Raw genomic sequence first — 15,273 nt, forward strand, 5'->3', positions numbered from 1 at the left:
GCGTTCTGACGCTTCCGCGCTTTCATTAATCTCGAGTCCTTTGCTATGGCATGAATGCCCATAGGATTTGCTTGCGACGTACAATATGAACATCGTTTCAGGGGTCTGGAGCTTGTAACGAACCGTCAAACCTCATACTAATACTTCCAAGGTTGTTCACACACATCATTGGCATTTCTCCCCTTCTACTTCTTCTACTTCTTTCATCTTCTGAATGCGAAAGCATTTGATGGCATTTGCATTTCAATAGGGGGAGGTAGCTCCAGTGAAAGAGGAGTATCCAGCTCTCAGGTGTGCATGCCAACGGTCCGGCTCAGGATATCAGATGGCCGTAACGCGCGGGAACTTTAATTTCCCTCAAGGGAAACCGCGTCTTGGCGAGACTCGACATTCAGTATTTCCATCGCTCGAGTATTTGTTTCAACCAGATCAGCATTGATCTCGCATTGTGGTCGGGAGAGACTGCTTTCATCATGGCATCCAAATCATCCGGCATGGAGGCATTTCCGCCGCTCGAGCCGGAGCCTGGTTTCGACGCGCATTCGAGCAATACCCCTGCACAAAGGCCGACCCGAGCGCGACGCGTGAGCTCTCTACGGGGTGACCCACGAGGAGACACAGGTGCTACATCTATTGCGACGTCCAATCTCGCCCAAGTCGAGAACATACAACAGTCTCCGCCATTGTCTCCAATACTGGATACCGCCAACGAGAAATCGAGCCGAGTGCCTGCGAAACGGAGAAGGGGAAAGAGCTGGTTCAGTAAATGGAAACGAATGTCATTGAAGCATACTTGGGTCAATCCGCTCATCGTTATATTGGGTATCCTGGGAGCATACATCGTCAGACCTGGCGAGGACAATCCACTACATGCCGCCATATTCCTGTCATATGCCAATCCGCCGTTGTATCAACAAACCAACACACTGCCGGCACACGTTGGGAATCCGACGCAATATGGAAAAGGCCTCAAGGATCTGGCATTTTTTGGCTTCTACACAATTGTCCTGTCCTTCACGCGCGAGTTTCTCATGCAATGTCTGATCCGACCAATTGCCATCCGCGCTGGCATCCTCAACCGAGCAAGACAAGCTCGATTCATGGAGCAGTGCTACACAGCTGTATACTTCGGCATTTTTGGACCATATGGACTATACGTCATGAGTCGCACTCCGATGTGGTTCTTCAATACCGAGGCCATGTATGTTGGTTTCCCGCATCGTGCCCACGATGCGTATTTCAAGGCGTACTATTTGCTGCAAGCGTCCTACTGGGCCCAACAAGGACTGGTAATGCTCCTCATGCTGGAAAAACCGAGGAAAGATTTCAAAGAACTCGTGCTCCATCACATCGTCACTCTCGCCCTAATCGGCCTGAGTTACCGCTTCCACTTTACATACATCGGCCTGATCATCTACATTACAATGGATGTATCAGATTTCTTCCTTGCAGTAAGTTATGGCATTCGTCAACTGCTCAACGACTGAGTAAAACTAACAAATGGCCCCCTTAGACTTCAAAATGTTTCAACTACCTGGACTGGGCGATTGTCGGGCCCTATTTCATTTTTTTCCTGTTTGTCTGGGGTTACTTACGGCATTACATCAACCTACGGGTCTTGTGGTCTATGCGTCCTGGCGGAGAGTTTGAAACCATCGGGCCATATGAGCTCAACTGGAGCGCTCAACAGTACAAGTGTCTGCTCTCGCAGGTCATCACATTCGGTCTCCTCGCCATGCTACAAGCCGTCAACATCTTCTGGTATGTCCTCATCATTCGAATCGCATTGCGTCTGTTGTTCAAGGGCGACAGGAAGGACGATCGCAGTGATTCTGAGGAAGAGGAAGACGAGGACGAAGGGGATGTTGGCAGTGAAAGGGAGGCCGGAAAGGTTGCTTCGAAACCCACTTTACTGGTCAATGGAGACCCTTTGGACGTAAGTGATGCTTCGACGACGGGCCTCCTGAACCGCGGTGGCGCAGGCGCCGTCAGACAACGATAAAGACTTTGTGCGAGCCGCAATCTGCCATGCTCCCAATTTCTCACCACCACCATTGTAGGCTCAAGTATTTTAGCATTGTGAGTGCTCTCAAAATTAAACGGATTGTAATGTATCAGTGCACTTCTCATCATCTAGACATGCTAGAATACGCCGGCGAGCCATTTGTTGCTCTTCTTGATCTAGCTTTACCTCGAAATGTTTTATCAAGCTATGGATGGCAATTCTAGGTGCGACCTGAGATGTTATTTGTTCTTTGACAAGACCAGCAAAGAGGTAGGGTTAGATTTAGCCAGCCGTTGATAGTGCCTGCCACCCTCCTGATAGCCAAATGAGCTACTTCCTGTGTGCCCAGGTGTGCATTCGCCATAACGAACACAATCCCAAATGACTCTGCTGTGGTACGCCGTACAATTTCCTAGCGCGTCTTTTCCGCGTCAACCTCGAAATAGAGGGACGTGAAGAGATTCGCCATGGCAATATTGTACTTTAACCGATACCTGGTCCCAGCACAGACGATACACAACTTCATTGGAACGGCGCTCATATTCGCCGTACTTGACGGCTTCTGCTGTATGCTTCTGACTCGAGCTGCAGGTCAGGCAACAAAGCAGCCGGCCTATGCTGCCATCACTCTATCCTGTCGACCGCATCCCCGTTCGATCCAGCCACTGGAGCATTCTCCTGCCAGACACTTCGAAGGCCGTTACCATACCCGAGAGATGTTGCAAACTGCGCTGCAAGAGCATGACCACGCGCGATCATCTCAGACACGCACGACACCCAAAGGTGCGTCTAGCACGGCCAGACAACCGACCATGAATCCGACATACCGCAACCCACTTCTGCCAACTTCTGCCTCGACATTGAATGGCGGCAATGTACGACAGACTCGACCCAGCAATGGAATCAAACGGACTGCTAGTGGTATTGCTAAGGTTGTGGGAGGAAAATTCGAGGACAATGTTGGCACAGGCTCTCGAAATCGACCCATTGTATTGGGCGACGAGACAACGAATAGAACACGACCTTTACCACACAACACACTATACGATTTTACACAGGAATTGTGTGAAAGTGACTTCGGAAGTGATGACGATATAGACCTGGAAATCGTCGAGGCACGACCTCAAACATCCGTGATCCGCACACAACAGCCCACTAAAGCCTCGACATTGCATTCTGGCTTCGCCCCAACATCAACGTTAAGACAGCAGACGCATGGCATAAGTGAGCACAACTCATCCGGGTTTTCTCACACGAGCCCAAGCAGGAAGATACCAGGAAGCAGCGCGCCTTTACCATGGTCATCGTCACCGGCTCATCATCTTTCAGCCAAAGCCACCTCTATGCAACCGTACGCCCAAAAGCCCAACGCTGATGTCAGATCTACTGGGAATGGTAATCGAACAGCAATGGAAATGAGCAATTCTAAGACGCGGACGCTTCCGTGGTCTAGTCAGGACGAACCTCATCCAGCAGAACAGACTGGTACTGACCTTGCGGCACAAAATCCGCATGAATTAATCAAGCACAATTTTGCCACTCCACAGGAGAAGAAGACGTCCACGAGCAAGCTATGGAACACTTCCTTCAGTGCAGTCAAGGAGCAGCAGAAAAAGCACCGAGAAGATTCGAGAAAGGCACCCAAGAAGATTGACAGTAGTGTCGAACCTGCCAAAGCTGCGAAAAGCAACCAAAAGCGCCCAGCAAAAGTGTTCCTCAGCGACGAGCAAAGACACGTTCTGGAACTCGTCGGCGACAAGAAAAGCGTCTTCTTCACGGGATCGGCAGGTACTGGAAAATCTGTATTGCTTCGAGAAATCATCGCAACTCTACGCAGAAAATTTGCTCGTGAGCCCGATCGTGTGGCGGTGACTGCTTCGACTGGATTGGCAGCATGTAATGTCGGCGGCATTACTTTGCACAGCTTTTCTGGCATCGGCCTAGGCAAGGAAAGCGTGCCGGAACTGGTGCGAAAAATCAAGAAAAATGGAAAGGCCAAAACTCGCTGGATGAGGACTAAGATCTTGGTCATAGACGAAGTATCAATGGTAGATGGCGAACTCTTCGATAAACTTGAGGCCATTGCTCGCAACATTCGCAATAATGCGCGGCCATTTGGAGGAATCCAACTAGTTATCACCGGAGATTTCTTTCAACTTCCTCCCGTGCCCGAGAACAATCGCATCGCCAAATTTGCGTTCGACGCTGCGACTTGGCCGACTAGCATCGAGCATACTATTGGCCTCCACCATGTATTCCGTCAAAAGGATCCAAAGTTTGCAGGGATGCTGAATGAGATGCGAGAGGGTCGACTCTCCGAAAACTCCATCACTGAGTTTCGAAAACTCTCTCGACCTTTACCGACCGAAGATCAACTTGTGGCGACAGAGCTCTTTCCGACGCGAGTCGAAGTCGACAACGCCAATCGCGATCGTCTCGGGTTGTTGCAGGGCAAACATTTCACATTCGAAGCCATGGATGGTGGTACCATATTGGAGAAAACCCATCGAGATAAATTATTGTCCAATTGCCTCGCACCAGAGACGATCGTGCTGAAAAAAGGAGCTCAGGTAATGCTGATCAAGAACATTGATGAGTCATTGGTCAATGGCTCTGTTGGTCGCGTCATCGCTTTCATGGATGAGCGTTCATTCGACTCGTACAGCTTGTCTAGAGGCAGTGATGAGCCGTCATCTCCTGGCTTATCTACTTCAAATGCTGGTGATGGTCCGAGTGCCAAGGAACTCATGATGGGCCACGTAAGTACCTCAAAACTTTGGCCTCTCGTGCGCTTCTCCATCGCGGATGGCACCCACCGAGACCTTCTCTGTCAAGCAGAGAGCTGGAAAATCGAACTGCCCACGGGAGAAGTGCAGGCCTCGCGCAGTCAAGTCCCTTTGATACTGGCATGGGCGCTGTCGATCCACAAAGCCCAAGGCCAGACCCTAGATCGTGTGAAGGTCGATCTGGGAAAAGTGTTCGAGAAGGGTCAAGCGTACGTTGCCCTGAGCAGAGCCACGTGTATGGAAGGTCTGCAGGTGCTACGCTTCGATCCCAGTAAAGTCAATGCTCACGAGCGAGTGCGCACCTTCTATTCGAATCTCTCTCGAGCAGAGGACGCGAGCAAGAAGAAAGTGAAGCTGTCTGATTTACCCAAGAGGCTCGGCCGCAATACTACGGACTACGAAGCCCAGTTCCAGGAAAACGGATTTTCTGAGTGGGGAAACGAAATATGAACCACGGACAGATGCTCTGATAGCTCGTAGGCTTTCGGCCCGGTTCTCTCACAATCCTTGCGTCTTTCCTACACAAATCAATTGAACGAACGGTTATGATATCTCGCATTGCATGTCATGTGATGCGTTCCAAACTTATGCCTCTACAACACCAACTTCCGTCTACAATACATGGTAGCTGGAGCTTGCGAATCGTATCTACGTGGGGAGTTTCTTCCCTGATCGCGAAATACGACATCCTCCGCGTCCGAATATTACTCAAAATTCACTGTTTCCGACGAGAAGCGGTCTCATGCCCTTCTCTTAGGAAGCGATGGTTCTTGTTCCTTCAATCCAATGTGATAAGCTGGATCATATACTTAAGCGACTTGCTGCTTTCGTGACTTTCTGTATGGTCTCATCCAAAAGTTGCAATTCCGCCAACACGCTGCCGCTGCTCTCTGAGGCCAGCGCGCCGCCCTCTTTCAGCTCTGCCTGGAACTGTGTGGCCAGGTTGCGCAGGGGCTGCAAAAAGCTCCCAGGCACATCGTTGTTGCTCCAGAGATCTGGAATGTCAAGCCGCTGGTGCAAATGTCCCGCTGTGAGTAGGAGGTACAAGAAATTCAAGCTCGCCAGATAAAAGGAGACGTTCACCTGGAAGTCTATCCAGGCATCTCCTATGTGCGCATCAGGCCCCAGTGCTTGTATAGCAGGGAACAGGTAGGCTCCTAAACTGTCAAGAGCGTATGGTGACGCAAAAATGGATCTCTCGCTATGATCATGTTCCGGTGTTGGTGATGGAGGATTGGACTCTATAGTTTCGCCTTTGATCCAGCCAACTGCAGAGACCTTGAGATTCTCGTAAGGGCAATGCTCCAGCGTATCACGGATGAAATCCAGACGGACTCTATCGTTCGGCTGGGAACGTAGAACCGTGGTGGTGATATAGTGGGCATGGCCTCTCAGATTCGCGTCAGGGCAATTAGATGAAAGAAATGCAATTGTCTGGAGATAATGGTTGAAGTCGTCATCGGAGTTGGGCACGCCGATCGAGTCGCCTTCGAGGCATACTAAGCTCAGCGCGAGCACCGAATCAATCAGCGCTTCAGGCTCAGTGCCCAATTGACCTGCACCCAGTTCGGGGGATGCAAGGCAGTTTTTGATCAACTCGTGGTGATCTGGGAAAAGTGAGAAAGAGGCGCGGTCGCGCGAGGCGCCGTCATACAACACGTTCGAGGACCTTCGGGCAGCATAGAGCAGTAGCGATCCCAGTCGAGAGAGGGGAATGTCCTCGGCGGATTTAGGGGGTTCCTCCTCGTCGCCCGTATGAGCTGGCAGTTTTTCCACAGTGATCGCTACTTCAAGCAGGTCCTGGTCGGAGATTCTCAAGTCTTTGGCGAGTGCAGTAAGGTTTCCGACAGCATCGGCGATTTTTTCGAGACTTTCGTCGGTATGAAAGCGATCGGTGAAGCTCTGCGCTCGAAGGACTTGACGATCAGGGTATAATTTCTCCATAATCCTACTACACCATGCCATACCAGAGACGCCATCTTGACGAGGTAGATTGAGCATATACTCCTCCATAACATGCGTGACGAATGCTTGGAAGAGCTTGTTTTGGATAGCGCTGTCTTCAGCTGCTGGCGTGGAGCTTTCTCCCCCTTCAGGGTCAGCACCTGTCTTTGCTGCTGCGGAGGTGGTGGTGTTGATCATATTACTACTTCTCCGGGCCGGTAGGAGCGGCCTGTGTACACCCGACATCGTTTTTACCATCCGCACGATGGCGTCGACGATTTCCTCGCGGTTACTGGAGGCATTTGAGAAACTGGCGAGAACTGCTTGTAGGGAAGTGCTCAAGAATCGACTTGGATACTTCGTTTTGATGCGCCGGTGCAAGATCGGTAACATGGACAAGAGAGCAATGAACTGATTGATAGGCAATGGTAGTGGCGGCGCTGCTTCAACGGCCTGCGACTGCTCCGACCCAGGCACTTCCGATTTACCTACAGGAAGAGAAGTTTTGAGAGGATACGACGATGCATCCGCTCGCGCGCGAATATCGTCCTCATCGTCTTGATCGGCCAGCGACTCTGGAATTTGAATATTCTCGTAATCGATCAGGCGTAGACTCTCCGTGACTTTGAGAATCACCTCTCGAGGATTCCCCAAATTGGCCACATCTTGTAGACAGTGCTCGGATTCCGGAAGAAGTGGAACGAGCAGGTGAACAAGGTCCCATCCGATATTCGTCGTTAATGCCTCGTCCTGCAACACATCGTGCAAAGTCGGCAAGTTCTCTACGTTCAGGTTGTATTCGACGATGGTCAGGTAGGTGAGATAATCTGATTTCGGAGGCAGCGCATCGATCAGCGGATTGGGCTTGTCTGTCATAGCTACGTGACGCCGAGTGCTTCAACGCTCGACTCTCAGGGAAAGATACGTTTCAGTACAAATATGATAGCGATTGTTGTTTTAAAGGTCCCGCACAGTACTGTACTTAATCACCTTTCCTTGGAACCATCTCACGACACTTGGGATACTGCCGTGGATGCAACCAGCTTCGCGTCTGTGATGACGCTATGCCAGAGAGTACACCCAGCGTGATCATGTATACGCAGCACCAAGGAAGTCGCTCTCCATGGTCACGCAGGGATGGGCGTTCACGTGCAATGGGCCCAAAAGTGCATATTTCGACTGGTGACCTTCTTTGTAAACAAGGTGCATCTATGTAGCTAAAAGCCTTGAATCAAAAACTTTCATAGATTACATATGGACACACAGACCGAACTCCATCACATCTTCTCCTAGCTCAGGATTCGACCCTGTTGTCGGGTCTAGTACAACGTCAGTCAACCGAGTGAGCGAGTCAGATGGTTTATTTCACAGGAGCCCTGGGATCGACGGTTCCCTTGTGCTTTGCGGTCTCTGGACCACCATGACCCTTGGTTGAAAGCTCAGAGCCGGGCGCATCAATCTGTATCGAGTGCCGAGTGTCGGTGTTGGACAGTCCTTTCTGCTTATCAGCCATGACAGACTTGTTCTACACCGTGGGTGATTAGTAGGTGTTACTTTGATCAGCATAGACTTCCCTCAACTCACCTCAGAGCCCTCGGAGCCATTGTAGGCAGTATCGGAGTTGATGCCCTCGCCGAGGTTTTTACCCAGGCCGGAGTCGAGTCGGATCTTGTTGCCGCCTTTGCTGCCGGCCTCGACCTTTCGTGTCACGGAAGCTCCCTCAGAATCGGATCGAACCTTGTTAGTACCAGTGGTTCCTCGCTTGTTGTTGTCGCCAGAGGTAGCGTTATCATCGCTCTCCGCAGTCTCTTCGTCGTCCGATTTGCTTTCAGCCTCTCCTTCGGCCTTGTCCTCAGTCTTGTCCTCGGACTTCTCCTCAGTTGGCTCGGAGGCAATCTCCTCCTTCTTCTCAGCTACTTCCTCGGTCGGCTGCGAATCCTCTTCCTTGTCCTCTTCTTTATCCTCATGCTTCTCGTCCGCATCATCGTGCGCAGCGTGGTCACCGTGGCCGTGGTGCGAGTCCGCGTGCGAAGTCTCAGGCCACAGGTACCAGCATGAGACCGGGGTGACAATGAGAGCGGAGATCAACCTGCAAAATCCTCAGTCTCATGTATCGTATCCACGTCGAGTTTCCCGCATAAGTCGCCTACCATGGCAGATCGGAGCCAGGAGGAGCATGACCATCGTGTCCTCCGGATGCGAAACGCTTGGCTACAAGTTGAGTTCGGGGCGCAGAGACGCGTGGTGCACCTCTGCTAAGAGCAGATTGAACGCTCCGTAGAGCTCGCGCGCGAATGAACGACATTTGTCAGAGGGACCGTGTGATTAAAATCTGTGTTTTGTTGAAGTCCTGGCGACCAGTGATGGGCGGAATGCGCTGAAGGAACGTGGTAAATTCGTGAAAGCTTGAGCTTTCTCAATGGCTGGAGGACGGCATATCCGAGGAAGCCCTGGAGTGCTGGCACCTCGAGCTGCGGGTGAAACCGCGCTCTAATAACATTGACATCACCATATACGCCCATACAGTGTCTACCTACCTACCTACCTCCTACCTACCTCGTACGTAGGTACAGTTCATTCCGCTTTATAGTAAATACATGCGAGCATGCGATCATGCGAGCATAGCGAATCAAGAAAATCCAGGATGAGAAATTGAAATTCGCACGATACATTTGTCAACCTTTCAAGATTTAGCGACACGCTGTGCAGGTCGACTATAGTATGGTCATAGCAGAAGCTTCCAGATCCTGCAAGCGATATTCCTCTGAACTGATAGAGACGAACACGACGGAGCACCTTTCTCCACGGATTCGAAACGACGTCTCGAATTAGATCCAGCTCTACGATCAGAATGTGCGAAGACCTAATCATCACACGTAATCACATCCCCGCAGATATGGCACTTCGGATATAGCAGCTGCCTTGTGCTTTATTGTATCGACGCATTCCGCAAGTTGTCGCGGCCAGTGATAGGCACGTCCTCCGAAGATGGTGACTTACGTTTGAATACTTGGCTCTGCCGGTGGCGTGAAGCTCTCATTTCGACAAGCAAATTTGCTATCCTAGTTTCCAGTCATTATATTGCGATTCTTCCACGAAGAAGACTCCAGCGGAGCAGGAAGCGACAATTGTGGACTTCATGCAATACTGCACGCGCTGCAGCTTTCTGCTATTGCCAAAGTAGGCAGGCCGGTAAAGTGGCAGCGCACAAGGCATTTATATTTGTTGAGCGAATGGAGATCATGACTCTGTTCGCACTTGAGATTATGGACCGTAAAGGTCGATCCGTAACCTAGGATTGTATATCACTTGTATCCGAGCTCACATGAACTTCCGCCAGAGCAAGTACATCAGCGCGGCCATGATAGCGTAGATTGCTGGATTCAGCCAAACCGGTAAATTCTCGTCTATGCGGCGTTGCGCACGGCGTTGTTCTTCACGTATTCGTTGTCGTCGCAGCTGCTCCTGTCTGAAGGTATGTTCCCCCGTCACAGGCTCATGCTGGTAGATTTCTGGCGATATTACAGCTGATACTGGAGGAGGCTCACGGCGAATATCCTCTTGAGTTGTACCTTGACCAAGTGGCTCGTCTTTCGAAGACGATGCTTGGGCTGCTTGGTCCGTGGTGCCCGACGTTTCTCCCTTGTATGAGAGCCTCAACTGCTGTGGGACATCGATAGCGGCGTCAACACGCTCCTCTCCCAGTGCTTGAATCGACGTGTCATGGTCCTTCATGATTTCGCCATTGCTTTTGCTGCAAGTAGGACATCTCGAGGCTGCACTTTGACCAGCGAAACGTCGCCTGACCTCATCAGTCGCATCCATGCCGCCGAGCTGGCCCTTTGCATTTGTATCCATGAAACTCCGGATAGCCACAAGTGCTGTGCGTATGCCCCAAGCAGGTTGCCACGTTTCTTCATGGTGTCCACTGATAGACAGACAAATCTCCCGGTTGACTTCAAAACGCCCAGAAGCAGTCAGGAAACGGAATGAAGGCGGCTTCAGCGGGTACGCTGGCGGCAGGACGATGCGCCCATGGTAAATGCCACTTTCGTAAGGTGAAGGTGCAGGTGGACCGCGCAGTGTAAAGTGCCATTCGAATAGATCTGTCTCTAAAGGCGCTGCATGATAATCAGAGGATGGCTGAGTAGCCAGCTCGGCGGCTTCTCTGAGAATCCTTTTCACTGTCGGGTTCTTGGAAGAGAATTGTCCGGTTACAGACATTGCGCTGTGCACAAAATGGTCTTGTGTATATTGCTGTGGCGCGAGGCAATTTAAGTAGCAGACCAGCGAGAACGGTCAGGACACATGATTTGTATGCGAGGGGCGAGACGGCTTCGCAAAGGACAGAGTGGCTGTTTATGGGAGATGGAGTGTTCGTTTCTGCCAATCATAGAGATCAACATGTTTGTCTGTCAAGTTATCTAGGTCAGCATGCATTTCAGCTTTGCGCTCCTCGTGCAGGGCTGAAGCTCCGCCAGCTTCCGGGGTTCCTCTTCGTGGAGTTCAGTGCACTGGGCACTGCATATTTTGTGATACACGACCAGCGATCGACTCATTCGGTCGCATTTCATCGTACTAAGGGCATTGTCCTTCGTATACAAAATCATGAGCGTAGTTGATAGCACACTCGAGGCTCTGCTCGCAGAATTGAAGCATCATGCGCTGCACTCGTCGCGTTTTCTCTCGACCAGCGAGGGCATTGAAGCTTCACTCTGCACGCTATACTATGCGCTCACTCTTTTGCACTCCCGCCTGACGCATCTGCTCGAGGCATCATACGAGCGCATCGCCGACGAGATCGTCGCAAGCGCTAGCAAGACCATGATGCCCGGGGAGGTGGTCGCCGCCCATATCGAGCCACCACACGTCCAGCTTCGAGACACTTGTGAAAGCGTACGAACCGCCGGGTTGACAGTCTACAAAGTGCGATCCTTTTTGCGCCTTTGGGGCCTGGTAAGGATCTATGGAAGTGCGCGAAGAACATACAGCCGACCACCACACGATCCAATCATCAAATTGCTGGTCTGGACCCAAATAGGTGCGAAGGCGACCTACCAGATCCTTGAGAATGGCGCATTTCTGGCGAGTGTCGGGCTATTAAGAAGTAAGAGATGGCAGAGCCGAGAACCCAAATGGTGGGCGTGGAGTAATCGAGTTTGGATGGTTTCACTCGCTTTGAATCTGCTGCGGCTGCTGCGCGTACGTCAACTACAGTTTAACGAAGAGTTCGGGGCACAAAGCAGAGGCTCGGATGAGATCGCAAAGGTAAAAAGCGAGGAACTCAAGCGGCGGTGGGCAAGAGAGCTATTTGCGACCGTCGGATGGATTGCGCCGACATTATATCTGAGCTACGAGGACCCGTTAGACAGTCCGGTCAGCGAAGCATGGATGGGCATTTCTGGCATAGTGCCTGGTATCATCTCTCTACAAGATGTGTGGACTCGTACGAGATGAATTGTCTCGTGGTAGGCGTGCCCTGGCACTATCTTCGGGCAATTCGGCCCGCTTCATGGCACACAAAGCATATTGCAGACATCATATCCGCACCACCTCGACTCGCGCTCGCTCGAACACATTATGTGAAACGTCGCTAACTTCGCGCTCTTCGTCACTCAGAATACGTGGCTGTATGTGCATTGTGACATAAGTGCCGGGACCGCGTTGTTTACTAAGTGTTCCAGGATTGATGCACAAGACAGAATTCACGACCTTCGTCATGTTAGCAGGAGCAGCAATATCAGGGCCTGAGCAGGACTTACTTTGGCAAACGGGTTCAGCACACTCGGGAGGATGAGCACGTCGGGTCGAGCATTCCAGAATTCGCCGAGTTTCAGATAGGTCAGATCAACATTGGCTCCAACAGCAAGGCGCTCTTCTCCTGCTACGTCGGGAACCTCGTCGGGAATCCCTGCAGGCTTCGGGAGTGCCTCGCGGGTTGCAGATGGAAATATAGGGAAGAAATGGCTCTGCTCGATGACGTGACTGGAAAGCCTAGCGAGGAAATCATCGTTGAAGGCTTGTCCCTTAGCCAAGTTATGGACATTTTCACGCCGAAGTTCTGATAACACATCCTGAGACGACATCCCGAAGATCATCTCGTTGATGGAGAGAGACATGGGGTTGGCGACCAACAGGGCCTGTTTGGGAAGACCGAGCGCAGGCTTCGGTACACGATCCTGTGGCCAAGCGACGTGTTTGCTGATAGCGTCTCTCATTGACGGTACTAAGATGATCGTGATTGACGGAAGAGCATGTGCAAGCTTCTGCAACGGCTGACTGATAAACGTCCGAAACATGTCAAGAATCGTCGCTCGGTCTGGTTCTATCTTGGAATCAGGAGGCAAAAACGCCTCGAAGTCTCCCGCTGCGACGACAGGATGCTCCAGATCGAGAAACGGGCCCGATAGGAAAACGGCATCCGCCTTTTCTTGTCCTGCCTTTTCCAATAGGGCGTATAATGGTGCAAAGGATAGATCCTGATCCGTCGTGAAGGGACCACTAGCTACCAGCAATCTCAATGGTCTTGACTCCCCGCTCGAGCCCACTAGACGATCGTTGTGAAGGTCGATGTCGACGGGGCTAGATGCTGCAGGTGGGAGTAATGGCATCGGCAAGACTTCCGTCACTGCGAAATGCTTGCCGCTGACGTTTGTACCTTTAAGCGCAACAATCTTTCCCGGGAAAAAATCGTAATTGGCGCCGTCCAATAGCAATGGCACCCGCAATCCGGCACCCATGCGTCTGCTGGTCTCCAAAACCACATCTTTGTGATTGAGCTTGCCATTGGGTACGCTACAAGCTATGCGGCCCACTGCAACGATTTCGGCGCTTGACTGCGCTGCTGCGTTGCCGAAAGCTCCATCTGGTAGCTCGTAGTGCTTCTGCACAAGATCGGTGAAGCTGTCGATCCTATCATCGAGGATTTCCGAAGCCTCAGACAACTTCATGGCCATTGGCTTGTATGAAAATTTGGGCAGGTCGATCGCTGCTTTGAATTTGATGCGAGCATCTGACGGCGGCTCATCGGGTATGGCAGACACCGGCAGCTGTGAATTGAGCGTTTCAAGTATCTCACCGGAATTCTGTCGCGATTCGAATGCAACAGCCGGGGCATTGCGGTGTCCCGAGAGGGGATTGTAATCGCCCGGCGAGCTCTGTACTCCGCTCCTGACAGATTTTGGTAGTGGGGTCTCCAAGTGCATCGCCTTCCTCTTCGCAGTCATAGTGTTCCTCGCACTCGGCGTAGAAACCATGTTTTCCATTATGCCAAAAACATCGCTTCCTCCCATGGCTGTGGCCCGCGGCGTTGCTGCCGCCCGCTTCGACGAGCCTTGCACATTGTTGCTCTTCCGGGTGTCCCGCTCGAAGGCATCTTGAAGCGTCTTCTTGAAGTCTCGTACAGTCTTGTAGTCCAGTCTAGTAGTTTCGGCGCCCATGGTAATAACATAGCTGTCCCATTTGTAATAGAGGTCCTCGGGACTGAGTGAAAGTAGTTGTATGATGTGTCGAAGCTCGTTCATGACATCTTGGGGCACTGGAGAATCCCCTTGGGCGAAGTACTGATTGATCTGGGCATCAAGATCCGCCATGGTGAACCGGGTATCGATGCAATAGTATCAAGGTGGTTGAATGTGATCGTAGACTTGACAAGGATAACGGACCCAAGCGCATATTCAAACTATCCATAGATGTCACGAATTGCCATCGCACAGTGTAGTGGTCGAGCGTATGTGGGGAAGACGCGTCGTGACACGACCTGCTCACGACTCTCAGACACCTAATTGCCCAGGTGGACTACTACTGGCGGGATTCTGTTCAAGCCCCGCCCGGCCCGCCTGCACTCACGGTACATATCTGCAGCTTATGAGCATTCATTGTTCATTCCTGTAGATACCCCAAATTATGGTCCAGCGGGTCTGCGAATTGACAGCCGTGACGGCGGACAGATCCCCACGCATTGTTCTTGCAGAAAGGGGCGAGACGCGAGGGAATGCAACATGCCTGTGCCCAGCGGGTGTATCTTGCCATGAACTCTGTAAGAAATGATAACCGGCAGGAACGCATCACCCGGGCGTCCTGTAAACGAGGAACGATAATGACGCCGTATGCCGCCACAGATCTCAGTGCGACCTTTCACGGTCAATGGATGGATACCTAGGTAGGTGGCACTTATTACACATGCACCCATTTCATGCCCAGGTGTACAACCTTTCACATGAAGACGAGGTTACGTGCCCCGTGGAGGCAGGTTCAGATTTAATATTACGCCAAAAGCACAATCTACCGCCAACTGACTCCAGTATCATCATCATCAATTGCGTGAGGTATGGCATACCGGGAGTGCTACTCGGGTTGATGTGCATGTAAATAAACGATTCGCCGTCGTTTCGCGTGGTGTCATGCAGGAACGTGTCTCGAAGCCCTCAACCTTTTTTCGTGGGGCTGATGATGCACAGCTCAAATGCGCAGGGTCCATCAGCAAGGTTGCCCGGTGTTCACGTTCAGAAATATTTTAACCCAGACAGAGTTCGCTTC

General features: G+C 51.5%; 6 protein-coding genes across 6 annotated transcripts; 2 read left to right on the top strand and 4 right to left on the bottom strand.

Annotated features, from left to right (window-relative positions):
• Positions 1-494: 494 nt before the first annotated feature.
• Positions 495-2,002, top strand: K489DRAFT_310918 (longevity assurance proteins LAG1/LAC1; the record flags this gene model as incomplete). Its single annotated transcript, XM_033600737.1, has 2 exons — positions 495-1,451; positions 1,514-2,002. 2 exons carry the CDS (start codon positions 495-497, stop codon positions 2,000-2,002), a joined length of 1,446 nt encoding a protein of 481 aa, XP_033463999.1.
• A 3,233-nt stretch (positions 2,003-5,235) lies between these two features.
• On the bottom strand, positions 5,236-7,915 carry K489DRAFT_375050 (DUF1760-domain-containing protein). Its single transcript, XM_033603599.1, has one exon. The coding sequence runs from the start codon at positions 7,609-7,611 to the stop codon at positions 5,593-5,595; it is 2,019 nt and encodes a 672-aa protein (XP_033464000.1). The 5' UTR covers positions 7,612-7,915; the 3' UTR covers positions 5,236-5,592.
• K489DRAFT_2559 (uncharacterized protein) lies at positions 7,854-9,174 on the bottom strand. Its single transcript, XM_033600000.1, has 3 exons — positions 8,886-9,174; positions 8,320-8,824; positions 7,854-8,260 (listed from the first exon to the last, which is right to left on the bottom strand). The coding sequence occupies exons 1-3, from the start codon at positions 9,038-9,040 to the stop codon at positions 8,096-8,098; spliced, it is 825 nt and encodes a 274-aa protein (XP_033464001.1). The 5' UTR covers positions 9,041-9,174; the 3' UTR covers positions 7,854-8,095.
• Positions 9,175-10,056: 882 nt separating this feature from the next.
• K489DRAFT_347882 (UBC-like protein) lies at positions 10,057-10,959 on the bottom strand (the record flags this gene model as incomplete). The annotated part of the gene is made up of 1 exon (XM_033602357.1): positions 10,057-10,959. The coding sequence occupies one exon, from the start codon at positions 10,957-10,959 to the stop codon at positions 10,057-10,059; it is 903 nt and encodes a 300-aa protein (XP_033464002.1).
• A 384-nt stretch (positions 10,960-11,343) lies between these two features.
• K489DRAFT_310573 (uncharacterized protein) lies at positions 11,344-12,192 on the top strand (the record flags this gene model as incomplete). Its single annotated transcript, XM_033600713.1, has 1 exon — positions 11,344-12,192. The coding sequence occupies one exon, from the start codon at positions 11,344-11,346 to the stop codon at positions 12,190-12,192; it is 849 nt and encodes a 282-aa protein (XP_033464003.1).
• A 56-nt stretch (positions 12,193-12,248) lies between these two features.
• On the bottom strand, positions 12,249-14,455 carry K489DRAFT_375053 (DNA polymerase alpha, subunit B). Its single transcript, XM_033603600.1, has 2 exons — positions 12,498-14,455; positions 12,249-12,447 (listed from the first exon to the last, which is right to left on the bottom strand). Exons 1-2 carry the CDS (start codon positions 14,325-14,327, stop codon positions 12,274-12,276), a joined length of 2,004 nt encoding a protein of 667 aa, XP_033464004.1. The 5' UTR covers positions 14,328-14,455; the 3' UTR covers positions 12,249-12,273.
• Between the last annotated feature and the right edge of the window lie 818 nt (positions 14,456-15,273).

The sequence above is a fragment of the Dissoconium aciculare genome, assembly GCF_010015565.1.
Source record: "Dissoconium aciculare CBS 342.82 unplaced genomic scaffold K489scaffold_1, whole genome shotgun sequence".
Classification (NCBI taxonomy): domain Eukaryota; kingdom Fungi; phylum Ascomycota; class Dothideomycetes; order Mycosphaerellales; family Dissoconiaceae; genus Dissoconium; species Dissoconium aciculare.